The sequence below is a fragment of the Dipodomys ordii genome, unplaced genomic scaffold (genome assembly GCF_000151885.1).
Source record: "Dipodomys ordii isolate 6190 unplaced genomic scaffold, Dord_2.0 Scaffold161, whole genome shotgun sequence".
Classification (NCBI taxonomy): domain Eukaryota; kingdom Metazoa; phylum Chordata; class Mammalia; order Rodentia; family Heteromyidae; genus Dipodomys; species Dipodomys ordii.
In genome coordinates, this window is record NW_012267377.1 from 147,502 (window position 1) to 161,349 (window position 13,848).

Consider the following 13,848-nt stretch of genomic DNA (forward strand, 5'->3'; position numbering starts at 1 on the left):
GTTACAATTACATGGGCAGGATAATGCGTACATTTCTTACCAAGCATTGCAGCCTCCTCCTTTGTTTACCCTTCACATCCCTTCCCAGCCTCCCTCCTCCCCCCCAATCCCAATCCTTCTCCTTCCCCCCCTTTCCCCCCACCCCCCCTCATGATCAATTTTTTATATGAAGCATAGTGTTAGCTATCCTCTTTATTACAATAACAAATTGAAAACTTGCTGTATATTGTCCAATTTGTTTATGTACAGTCATTGGAATTAATTAATACATTATAAATTAAACAAAGATATATCCATTTTAAGAGGTAGGAAATTAATTCTCTACATATTTATCGTATAGCAAATGTATTTTCTATTAAAAGTGTATATCAAATTGACATGAGAATGTATTTGTGTTCTCTATTTTTTATTTTTCATTTTGTCAAATAAACATTACAGTTATTTCATATTTAAATATATAACCAGTTTTAAGATATTTCAAATTATAATTTGTTTTATACCTTAATGATTTTTCCTGTGGGGTTAAAGTTGCTTCCTGATAAATATAGACAAAAGTCTAATCTAATATAAATTGTCAGGTGATAAATATTGATATTAGAGATATTATCTGTTAAGATTAAAGATTAAAATTCAAAGCATTTAAAACAACAAGTAAGCTTTTAAACACATTTTTGTATAATTTTTCTTGGTAAATGATGAATGAAAATCTTTCTGAAGTAAAACAGTTCCAGATTGAATTTTTGGTGTGAGTTAACATTAAGATAACCTTAAATTTGAGCAGTTAGAGGGAGAGCTGTACATTCTGGAAAGATCATTGCTGGTGGAAATGTTATTGGCCCCAAATACCTCTTCAGAGTAGAGAAGATTCTTTTTACATTTGAATTAGAAGACTATTTGTTGAATACCTATTAAGGCTTGGATAATGACCCCAAGAACTTTCATTATTCACATTATTTTATTCAATTTTTCTATAATCTTGCTGGGTTCATACTCCTATCCCACTTTATGGATTAGAAAATTGAGGTCAAATAATTTTCTCCCCAATTCACTAAGCAATAAGGGAAGGATCTAGAACTCCAGCTTTCCTGACCTGCAAAGCCCAGGTTCTTGTACACCTGACATGACCATGAGAAAAGGGAAGGTGTCTCTTTTACTGACTGTTTCACAGGATTATATCAAATAGTAAAGTTTATCCCCAGGTCAGTCATTTCCATGATATCATTCCATACATGATCTATGAGCACACAAACCCAAAGGTTATTGCAACAGTGGCCCAAAAGTCTCCTTAACTACCTTTGGTACAAGGACTTGGATTCAAATCTCTTGTAGCATTTTTCTATCAAATCCTACTCCTTTTACTTCATGCTCCTTTTTTTTTTGGTCCAGTCATGGGGCCTGAACTCTGGGTCTGGGTGCTGTCCCTCAGCTCTTCAGCTCAAGGCTAGTGCTCTACCACTTGAGCCACAGCACCACTTCTGGCTTTTTCCTTTTTTGCTTATGTGGTGGTAAGGAATCGAACCCAGGGCCTCATGTATGCAAGGCAAGCGCTCTACCACTGAGCCACCTTCCCAGCCCCCTTGATGCTCTCTTTTGCTAAACATTGCTTCTACATTGATTAGACCACACGGCCTTCTCTCTATCATCTCAGATATTTAATTTTTCTCAGATACCCACCTGTGACCACAAGTTTTGTTCCTCCACTGAAGGTTTTCTGGTACTATCACCACAGTGACTCGATCCATATTAAAAACATACTAGGTCAGTGATCCTGAATTCAAATTCCATTGGGAACAGGAAGGCCTAGCATTCTTGAGAGACCAGAGTTCTGGTCTTTGGCTCATTTTTCTCATAGCAAGTTTGGTGGCAAAATGAAATCAAATGACTTTGAAGTTTTTTTCTGTGTTCTTTTTATCCAAAAACAATGGTAATGTAAATCAATTCAATATTACTGTAACCAAGGAAGTGAGACAAAGTGGATAAGGTCTGGGGAAAAAAACTAATTTGACTAAATGTTCCCAGAATGTTGTTTTATCATTATCATTGCTATTAGGAGGTATATACTTCTGAAAGCTGTGTGCAGGGATATGGCATTACAATCTCATACAATGAAGCCCTGCATTTGTACATAGAAAGTTAGCATTTATAGAGTGTGTTTAGATCACATCATTTCAGGGGACGAGTCTCTATATGTCTTCCTTGTGTATTCTACTTTGCTCTAAATTTGCCTGGAATTCCCTAAGCCAGGCAAGAAGTCTGCCTTTCACACGCTGAACTTCATTAAGCTCCCATCCACCTAATCTGTAAAATAAGACAATCAAGGGAGCCTGGCTCAAGCCAGCACTGAATCATTGGCTGGAAACACCTCACTTCTGCTGCAGAAATACTGGTTCTTTTCCCCATCAGCACCACAGCACGTGTGAATTTCCAGCCTACACTAGAAAGCTGAGCTTCATAATAATCAGTCAGCTCGTGTGAAGTCTAGCCAACAGTGGCTGGCGGGGCTGGCCCTTACAGGCACAATGATTGGAGAAATGACAGGACACCTCATCCTCAAAGCCAGGTTGTGTCACATAGTGTTATCTGCCTGTCCCTCTCTGCTGAAGGTCCCAGGTGTGGATGATCATTACAAGTCCCAGTGTGCAGAGATAGTGGTAATATTCATGGATTTGTTGAAAAATTACTTTGTCCATTTCTAAAACTGGATGCTATAGGCAATGACCACTCTCTATTATCCTGCTAAAGGACCGGTGTATTAAAGTGCTTTTCTAGTTTATGATGGTAAATGATCAGAGTTCAAAGGTTGATGTTCTTCTTTTATCAGTTAATAAAATGCATTCATTCCACTACATGTTTTCACCTTTAGAGTTAACATTTCACAACATTTCCCAAGGATCTATGGTCACTCTAAACTCATTATTGTATCTCCTAAAACCTAGACCACGTTGCCTGGTCTTTCTGGATATTCTACTGTGAGGAGTGAGCAAACCAGAGGAATTTTGAGAACTATAAGCCAGCACTTGTTCAGTTGCATGCCTTTCCTGGCCACTAACTGACAGAATTAAAAGCAATTTTATCTGTAATGATGAGATTTGTGCTGGGTCAAATGCTTTCATTATGTAATCCATCCATTCCTCACTATCTCAAAAGCAAATTTTGTTTTAGAATTATACCACTATTCTGATAGTATACAAGTACATAAAAACAGATTCTACTTAGGTTAAACTGAAACAAAGCTCAAAGGGATTACATTAGGTTTGAATGTAACCAAGAATTGAAGAACTGAGCCATCTCTGTCTGGAAGCTTGGGATGTGCCTGTTCTCTTCCATCACATTTGTTGGAAAGTTTAACTTTGTCTTCTGAATCTTTTTCCTCAAATAGTTTCTATATGACCTAGGGATATAGCTCAATGTTAGAGCACTTACTAGCAACCGTAAGGCACTGGGTTTGTTTCTAAGTGCCACCAACAGTTTTCACTTCTTGGCCTAGAGTATAACTTAGAATTAATATTTCTCTAGTTTTTAAACAGAAATAATGTTAGTTATCATTTGAAAATGTATTTCAATGTGATTGTAGGTATTTTGTGAAGTGTACCTGTAGCAGGATCTAGATAGATTACGAAGAGACTTCTTTTGAGGGTCCGATTTTTAATGATGTAAACTTGAGTTGTTTCTGAATATGAGTTATGTATGATCACTTAAGCTATTTGTTTTTCTGAGATGGTCCCTTTGACTTAGAAATTCAACCAAAGCATTGATTTTTAGTCCCATGGAAGTTGTTAGAGGATCCTAACCTGTGAGCATTTCTAAAACAGCCCCATCATGAATCCAAGTCAGACACATGAAGGCCAGAAAAGTTTTATGTAAATGAGTGGATGCATATGTCTATAAGACAATGAGGAGGCAAGATATCTCAGCTATTTTTGGATTTCAGTGTTTGGGATTAAAGGTGTTTATCTTATATGTAAATTTTGTAGGGAGTTCTGAATTATGCAACTAAGAATTATAAGATTTTACTTAATTGTTATAGAACATTTTACCAGTTTCAATATTTCTGTCAAATATGATGCAAATAAAATTCAAAAACAATACAAATACTATAAGAATAAAATTGAAGATAATGATTTGCTGTTCTATTAAAGAAACCTTCTGTGTTTTATCTTAAGTGGTTAATAAATGGTTATTAACCTGGCATCTATGATCTTCTTAATAGGAGAGATGAGTAAATTCAGTATCACAGCTGCATGCATAAGCATTGAGGAGGTAGGAAATGGACTTATTATCTTGCTCATGTAACTGTAACCCCTCTGTACAGCATTTTTACAATAAAATGTACAAAAAAGACTATAAATTGCAAATCTCTACTAATTAGTTGGAGAACGAGTACATATTGAAGAAAGAAGAAGAAATATTCAGAACATGAAAATGTGATTTAATTCTGGTAATGCCAAATAAGTCACACAATAGGTACTTTGGAATTACAAGTCTTCATTGGATCCCAGACTGCCCTGACTGCTAGGGCTGTGTGTGACGAGACAGTAAAGGGTGTGCTGGGAACTTCCGTATGTCATCTGTGAGAAGGGAATATGAGCTCCATCATGTTGGACATGAGTAATGGGAGAATGCACTGGAAACTATTTGGCATTATATCTGACCTGCAAAAGCTTAGTCAATATTATTTTTCTTTTTAATGTGATGGTATTGGACCATTTTGTCAAATTCTTTTTACCAAATACAGGGCATATTGAATATTAGTCATCCAAATTATTTTTTGTGACAGTCTTAGGACTTGAATTCAGGATCTGGGCACTTTCCTTGAGCTTTATTGCTCAAGGCTAGGGTTCAACCACTTGAACCATAGCTCTATTTCTGGCTTATATTTTTTGGTGGTTAATTGGAGTCTTTACTGCCCAGATTTTACTGCCCAGACTAGCTTTGAACACCAATCCTCAGATCTCAGCCTCCTGAGTAGCTAAGATTACAGGCGTGAGCTACTGACACTCAACTCATCCCAAATTCTTAAGCCTAGAAATAGTAAAGAGCTCTGATGTTTTGGAATTTCAGAGATTTGGCTTAAGGGCTTTTATAAGCTGTAACGAGTTCACAAAATAATCAAGGAAAAGAGCTGCTGCTTCACACAGTAGCCACAGGCTATAAAACACAGACAGGCCCAATCAAACCCAAATTAAGAAAGTGAATCCATCTCTATCAAAAAGTTTTTTCAGATTGGATAAAGCAGCACTATGGCACATCTCAAGGCACAGAGAAGAGGTAATGAATAAAATTCCATTTTGAGGTTTTTCATTTATAACTCCCTCTATACAATAGTATCTTGAAAATAATTATGCCCATAATTTAGAGATCTGATCAACATAATGTTTTCATTTCTACCCCAAGGCTCTCTTCTATATATGCATTTTAAATGTAGAATCTCACTCTGATTACTGAGAGGGAGGGAAGAAAACTACACAGAAAGTAGCTTTTGTTCTCCGTTGCACAACCAGCACCTGCAAAATTGCTATTCGTAGTCTCAGGTCAAGAACATGGCAGAATTAGATAAGTTTAGTTGTAATTGTTTTTTCCCCTAAAAAGCAACTATTCGTTTTTCATTAATGGTGTAAAAGTAGAAAAAAAATTACTTACCAGAAGTTACTATGAGTTTAGTCCCTTCTCCAAATACCTTGATCCAGCCTGTTCTTTAACACTCTGCTCACAGCCCTTACAAAAATCTCAGGCATCTCCTGAACTTCACCATGGATCTGATCATCAGTTTAACAATTTTATCTTGGCAACTTGAACTTCTGTGGTCCTTGGCAAGTCCTTGAATATAGGAGTTAAGATATTTGAGAGTCTGTAAGTTTTTTCATAAACTGAATACTTCAATTGTTTTCCAATGATGTAGCCTTCATTAGAAAACAACAACAGAAAATAAAAAAGGTTAAGATCCAGAAAGAAGAGAGCTGGGCCAACTGGTCAAGTATGTTCAGGAAGAGTATTCTGAGAATTTTAGTTTTAAATCTCCAGGTGTTCCATTGTGTTAAAGCTACTCAGAGATTGCATCAAAGAAACATGCCTCTGGTTCTCATAAAAACCAAGACATCCTTCTTCACAATTAAAGGGGGGAAGCTCTCCAGTCACTGAAAATGCAAATATGCCAACACATTGAAGAAATGTTCAACCAAGCTCTATATTTTTCAGTAAGGCCAAATTTATCATGTCATATCATGAGTCATTATCAGAGTGGCATCAAATGGGGAAATGCATACTCTATTATTAAATATTTTCTGGATTAGGAAAATAAGATTATAGAATTCTATCTCCCATAAGGATATAGATTCCTACTGAGCACCAGTGACTCACACCTGTCAGCCTAGTTTCTCAGGAGGCTGAGATGTGAGGATTGTGGGTTGAAGCCAGCCTGGCAAGGAAAGCCCATGAGACTCATCTCCAATTAACAACCAAAAAAGCCAGAAATAAAACTGTGGCTCAAGTGGTAGAATGCTAACCTTGAGTAAAAAAGCTCAGGGACAATGCCCAGGCCCTAAGTTCAAGCCCCAGGAACAGCACACACACAGATAGATAGATAGATAGATAGATAGATAGATAGATAGATAGATAGATAGATAGATAGATAGATAGATAGATAGATTCCTTACTTAAAGCCACTTGTGTTCATGAAGAAGCTAGGCTCCTATATTCCTTCATGGTTGGTGTATGTGCCATGGAAAAAAATTTACGTACTGAGATTTTACAAGAGAAGAAGCTCCCCACATGAAAGGTAATAAGTAACTGTGGGAGAACAGCATGGCGGATTTCCCTCTTTCTTAGAGATGGAGGGTCCAAGGCTGATGAGGCATGGACCCCATCTGCTGTCAGCCTTCTTCCACTTCCCCACAGAGCGGTAGTCATGTGTCAGCTCACGTCAGACCTGACCGGTCCTCTGGGCATCACTTGGGAAGACACAGCATCATTGCCATCCCTCCCTTTTAAAGAAAATAGGATGTAGTTTTTTTTTAAAAAAAGTTTACCACTGACCACCAGAGAAGCCCAAAGAGGCACCAGATGGAGGCCCGTGTGGTCACTATTGTGCCACTTTGGATCACACTTCCCTCCTTTGAAGTGGGAGCTTTGGGCTAACCCTGTCTCAAGGATCCCATCTCAGCCCACACTCATTCTAACACCCGTGAATGTATGGGCGAGAGAATAGAAGTATCCACTGTAGTTGCTTGGCTCTGGCCATGGATAAGAGGTTGTGACAGGAAGCTTTTCTTATAGCCCTTTGTGACTCTGTGACTGCAGCAGCCACAGTAACAGGCAGCTTCATCTGCCATAGCAACCTTATTAATGATCAGGTGAAATCTGTCTTTCCAATCTCTCCAGGCAGGAGCTGGGCTTGTCTAGCTTGGAATTCTTGCTTGAGCCATAGAGGACTCTTCTCAGGGGTTCCTCTTCTTTCCATTGGTACCAGTGCACAATTACAATCTGAAGAGGGACCCCAGAGAGCTTGCAGCTTAAGTGTGCTGTCCTGTCTGGTCCTTGGGTAAAAGAGAGCTGATTCTGAGATAGTCTCGTGTTGGAGTCTCCATCTGAAGAGCAAGGAAGAGAAATCTGAGAAATTAATCCAGTGATGCTAAGTATGCTGATTGTGAAAGGGGAAGAAAAAGTCAAAATCAACCTACCAACCCAAGCCAAAGACAAAAGGAAAATCCACAGGGTTAGCGTTGCCTGTGGCTGGTTGATTTGTCACTACAAGGATTAGAAAAAGGACCTCAGAGGCAGTAGAAGCCTTGGATTTCTAGAGGAAAGAGGAGGCGTGAAAGCTGGCTTCTAAGCCACTGGAAGGTCCTGAATAGAAAAATGTGTCATCAAGTCACTCCATCATGTCCCTGATATAAAGGAACTATCAGATGCTGGAAGACCTCATTGAAAGTAATCTATTGCAACACCACAGAATTACTATCCTCTTGGGAATTATTGGCTTCCTATTGTCATTCAAATATTGACTCTAGGATGTCTTTTTCACCCCATGAGTTTTATTTTATGAGATCTATAACCAGACACACCTATTGTGAGATGAATAAAAGACAACATTACTATATATAGTAAAAATATATAAATAACTGTCATTCCAAATTCTTTTACACTGCCATGTGCATTTTATAAGTAGTTTTACCATAATTTGCCTTAAGTGCACAGTATGTGCACTTCAAAGAACCAGTGTGGTTTTAGACACAGTGAGATTATTTGCTGTTACAAGCAAAGCAGTGTTAGAGGAAAAATATCTTTCCTTCCATTATCTCTGCTCTTGTCCCAGGCATAATTCATGTTTCAGACTGAGAGAGGAGGGCAGGGTCGATGGGGTTCTCTGATTTGCTAAGATCCCATTTGATCTGAGGTGGCTCAGAGATGATTAAGTCCTCACAGAAAAGACAAGAAGAAGCTGGACGCCGGGGGGCTCACGCCTATAATCCTAGCTATTTAGGAGGCTGAGATCTGAGGATTGCGGTCCAAAGCCAGCCCAGGCAGGAAAGTCCGTGAGACTCTTTATCTCCAATAAACCACTAGAAAACTGGAAGTGGCGCTGTCACTCAAGCAGTAGAATGCTCGTCTTGAGCTGAAGAGTGCAGGGACAGCGCCCAAGCCCAGAGTTCAAGCCCAATGACTGACCTCCCCCCCCAAAAAAAATACAAGAAGATGCCTTGAACACAAGGCTAGGGACGTTCAGATAGGTCTTCAAGGAGACTTCAGCAACTCTATCTACTCAAACTGTGCCCAGGAAAAATTCAGAAAGAAAATTCTAGTAACTTTCTGAAGCCATATTGTTGGTGAGTGTGACAATAGGAAGAAAAAAGCCAGCCCTGTCTTATCCAAAAGGCTTTATCTTCTCATTGCTCATTCACTCACTCAGTCAACAAAACACCATGGACACTGGATGATGGGCTTCTGTCCTAAGACACTTCCTGCGGATGGGGAAGCAGAGACCACCCAGGACATTTACAAAAGGCAGCTGCAGGAGCAGAGGGATAAGAGAAACAATGCAGCTCCTAATGAAGGAAGAATTGCACATGGGCCCTTGGCTTTCCACTGAGACCCTGCTTGGGACACAGGTGTAGGAGAACAGGGCTCTGTTCTGGCCAGTGGCCAGCCTACAGGAGGAGGTAACAGGAGGGGCTGGTGGTCTGCACAGGTGAGACCCACTTGTAGGGTTTTTGCTCAGTGACAGTGCAAGGTTTTGCTACAGTGTATCCCAGCACGCACAGAAGTACATGCCTGTATCCTCCTCTGTCAGGTGATGGATCCTGAGACTGGAGGATAGGTCGCTTAGCCATCTCTTTGCTTCGTATCTTTCCTCACTAATGCCTTCCTCATAGATGACATTGTCATTGGAGGAAATGCACAGGATCCTCCTCAGAGGCTGCCCTGGCTTCTGTTGGTACCAATGGATGTACGCTTTCTCCTTGGCCCGGGCCACCTTCATTTGGCATTCTAGAAATGCCGTAGCTCCCGCTTTCTTAGTGATATGGGGTACCAGGTCTCCACTTGTATCTAACAGAAAAAGAGAAAAGCGGGGAAATGGGAAATTTTGGAGATCAGTCAAATTTTGAAGTTCATGAAAATGGCTCTTTGTGCTACACATAAGTTTGCCTTTTCTTTCTTGAAGAAAAGGGAGGACTGTCCCTGCTCTCTACCCCCCCCCCTTCAATGAGTGAGCAGAAAGCTGGCTGAAAGCACTCACAGATCCATGCGGAGGCTGCCCAGATCACCCCTAGCAGGAGTTGCATCTTGCCAGCTATTGTCCCAGGAAGAGGCTGACAAATGGTGCTCATGAGGGGCCCAGCCAGAAGGCGGAACTCAGGGCTCATTCAAAACTGGAGTCTGACGAAGAAAGAGGCAGCAGCATTCTGAACACAGATCTCAGGTCTGCAGACAGGAAAGGGGCCTACCACAATGCCTCCAAGTACCCCCATGGAAACTGGCTTTCCAACTCATCAACAGATTTCTCTTATCACTGTGCTATTTTCTATTTTTTTATGACAAGAGACTTTTTAAGTGGATTTTTCCATGATCTCCTTACAAAATATTTGTCAGAGTTCTAGAACACAAAGTCTAAGTTGTAACAGGAATTTCTCATAAGCAAGGGGCTCCCAAGTGTTTACCTTCCCTTGCTACTCTATATTGATGGTCATTTCATTCCATGACGAAAACAAGAATTCTACTTTTCTTTTTAGCTGTAGCAACCATACACAAGATGACAAAATTTTACTACCTGAATCAGTAACTCATCACCACCAACTACAAAGCATGTCTCAACCTGTTTCCTCATCTATGAAAGAAGAATTAACCAGACTATCACCAATGTCAAGAGATTATCATGAAGCTGAGAAGAGTTAGATGTTAGTGATTTAGAACACTTTGGCCAAGGATCAATACCCACTGTGACTCTGAGCATATGCATATGCAAAACCCCAAGGCAAAGGACCCTGAGAACAGTAGCCAATTTTATGGATGATCCTTTGATTCTCTCTAACAAGGCCGGGAGATGCTGAGATCTATGCAGGAGAAAGTAAGCTACTAGCGCTGTAGCCTAGTTCTGAGCTGGGCAAAGGCCAGTATTCCTACTTGTCTGGGAGAGAGGAGGAGAGGTCAGGTTGATTCCACTCCACTCTCTAGAAAGTGCAGGCCAGGGAACTCTGCCACAGCTGCGCAACCTACCCTCTGTGTTCCAGGAGCACCTGGTGACAGGGAAGTGGGCAGCTCCTCCTATGGAGCTTGGAATTGAGGAAGGTGTGAGAGTGACAATAAATTACATCTCCTATCTCCAACTCTGTTCCATACTAATTTAATTTTCAGGAGCAATATTGTCCTACTTACAAGAAGAAATGAATTTTGTTTGTTTGGTTTTGGAGCCAGTACTAGGGCTTGAGCACTCTCCACTAGCTTTTATACTTAAGGCTGGTGCTCTGCCACTTGAATCACAGCTCTACTTCTGGCGTGTGTGTGTGTGTGTGTGTGTGTGTGTGTGTGTGTGTATGTGTGTGTGTGTGTTGGTCTTGAGGCTTGATCTCAGGGCCTGAGTTCTTCTCCTGAACTTTTGTGCTCAAGGTCGGTGCTCTGCACTTGAACCACAATCCCACTTTTGAGGTTTTGGGTGGTTAATTGGAGATAAAAATCTCATGGACTTGCCTGCCCCAGCTGATTTCAAACCACACTTCTCAGGTCTCAGCCTTGTAAGTAGCTAGGATTCCAGGCATGAGCCACTTGTGCCCAGTTGGACATGTATTTTATATTTTATACAAAAATTACTCTTCCTTATGTCACCAAAAATCAAGTTAATAAGAGAAGGCTTTCCGAAATAAAATGCCTGCTGACAATTTGCATTGATCTCATGAATAGAATTTAAAATGCATATGCACAGATGTGGAATCCAACATTTGTAAAATTAACTTTGAAGTTATGCATTATGACTTTAGACAAACCAAATATCAAACCACTATTTCTACTGAGAAATTGGAGAGAAAGTTGACAAACTATTTCATGGAAACAGAATGTGATTCTAATCATCCTGAACATCCGCCCATCTGGGGAGCCCAGCACATGAGCCCGTCCTGCTCTAATTCTCAGAGTGACCTGGGAATCTTGTGAAATAAGATCCAACCTCAACAATCCTGGGCAGAAGCTAGGTATCCTGCATGTCAGCTGAGAAACAGGGGCTACCAATTCACAAACCAAGCTTTTAGTGTCAAGAATTTAGAGTAGTATTCTAAACAATTTATGTTCTAATAGATACCAATATTCCATATAATCCTTCAATGCACCACTCAACTACTGAAAATTACCTGTGCTCAGGACACTTGTAAAACATTTTTGTGTAAGTTTTACTTAGTTATAAAATATACTTTAAGAAACTGGGAGGGAAATTGTTATTGTTTTACATTTAATATTCTTCCCCATGATTCCTTGAAAACCTAACCATCTGCGAGCCAACTCAAAATAAACAAGAATAGTTGATAATTATTTTTTTCTTTGCTGGCTTGTGTCTTCTCTATAGATGAAGGAAGCAGGTAGTATCTGTCTTTTTAACTATCTGATCTGCTGATGCCAAAGTTTTGATTTTTTCCTTTTCAGATCTCTTCTAGAGACTTGTTAGGGGCAGGGCTTGCTTTGTCCCAGCTCTGAGCCCTGAGCCCTTCCATTTTTTTTTCCAGACATAGAGTTTGCATGTTGGGCTCCCATGATTTCTGGAGCGTTGATTGTGCACTTACAATAGTCGCTGTGTTTCTCCAGCAAAGCCCCAGGGTACCAATAAGTGTGACTACTACACATTTTCTCGATGTGAGAAAAGGCCTCCTATGTGCATGCTAGATCTCAAAGATAAACATATATGTCTACCCAAACAGGATGCTATACAAGGGGCTTAGGAGTAGAAAAGGAAAAGAAAATGTAAGGGGGTGAAACAGTACCAAAATACACTGTGTCTATAAATAAAGATGGCAAAACCAAACTCAATGAGAGCTGTTGAATGATTGAGAGAGATAGAGTTGAGGAAAGGGAGACAAAGAGATGTCAATCCAATTAAATTCTGTATATGGATACAAGTCATACCTTGATGAAGCTCCTGTGAATAGTTAATATGCAATTTAAAAATGAGTGACAGGAAGATGAAACCATGTATTTTTAGAGTGTAGGTAGTAGTGGGAACAGAGAAGGTCATTCAAAAAAGAGAAGGCAAGGGAAGGTGATCAAAATCTCTAAGTATACATGTGAATACGGAACACTGAAGGCTGAGACAGGGGAGGAGAAATGAGGAGAGAGATTAGGGAAATGAAACTGATCGTGGTAAATTTTATGCCTCCAGGGACATGTCAAAATTCAAGTCTCTTGTACAATTAATTGATCATTGTATGACAAATGGGAAAATAGAGAGAGGTGCCAGTGGCTCATACCTGGAATCACAGGAAGCTGAGATACAAGGAGCATCATGGCTCAAAGCCAGCCCAAGCAGAAAAGTCTGTGAAACTCTGGTCCCCAATTAACCAATAAAAAGCTGGAAATAGGTCTATAGCTTCAGTAGCAGAGCACAAGTACTGATAAAAAAAAATCTCAGAGATATTGCCCAGCCCTGAGTTCAAGCCCTAAGATGGGCACAAAAAAAGAATAGAAAAATAACAGTAAAGGATCATTATGTCAGCCACATGTGCACATGAAATATGACCCTTTCTTGCCTGCTTTGGAAGACATTCAGGTACTGCAAATCTCTGTGCAGTCAAGTAATAAATACCTAGATGATACTATAATTTGTGGGGAGCAAGACAAATAGTGGCCATGCATCCTTTCATTGTACCTTAATTGCTGCCCCTGGTGGAACTCACTGGACAAGCAGAGCTGAGAAGCTCCCTGGGAAGCCCCAGGAATGCTGGGGCCTGAGGGCTCAGGCTGGGAGCCCAGCTGGCAGCCTCTGTGGTTCTGCATGTTGGGTAAACAGACTAGGGGGTAGTTCTAGTGTGGGTTACCCTGGGGACTCTCACACTGTGTGGTAGCCATGGGAACAGTAGTATGTAGCTTCATCTTCTGTCTTTAAGAAATTGATCGTTAAAGTTGCTGTGGAAGTGCTAAAATTCTTACTTGCCTCAAATTTCCTGTCCTTCCCATCTAAAGATTGCTGACTGGAAGTGTAAATGACATACATTAGATACTCTAAGCTTTGGCCGGGTTTCTGTCGATACCAATGTATGAATGCACTGCGGAAAGTACTGAAGGATGCCTTACAAGGCACCTGGGCACTGCCATCTGTGGCTCTGGAAACTGAGATTTCAGGTTGCTCCAAATACCCGAGTCCAACTGCAAGCAAAG

The 13,848-nt window shown here is 40.3% G+C and overlaps 1 protein-coding gene across 1 annotated transcript in view; it reads right to left on the bottom strand.

Annotated features, from left to right (window-relative positions):
• Positions 1-13,848, bottom strand: part of LOC105998330 (T-cell receptor gamma chain C region C10.5) — a 27,512-nt gene that overhangs the window by 6,832 nt on the left and 6,832 nt on the right. Inside the window, exon 3 of the mRNA XM_013033014.1 lies at positions 5,641-5,693. Within this exon, the coding sequence (XP_012888468.1) occupies positions 5,641-5,693 (53 nt within the window). The remainder of the gene's footprint in view (positions 1-5,640; positions 5,694-13,848) is intronic.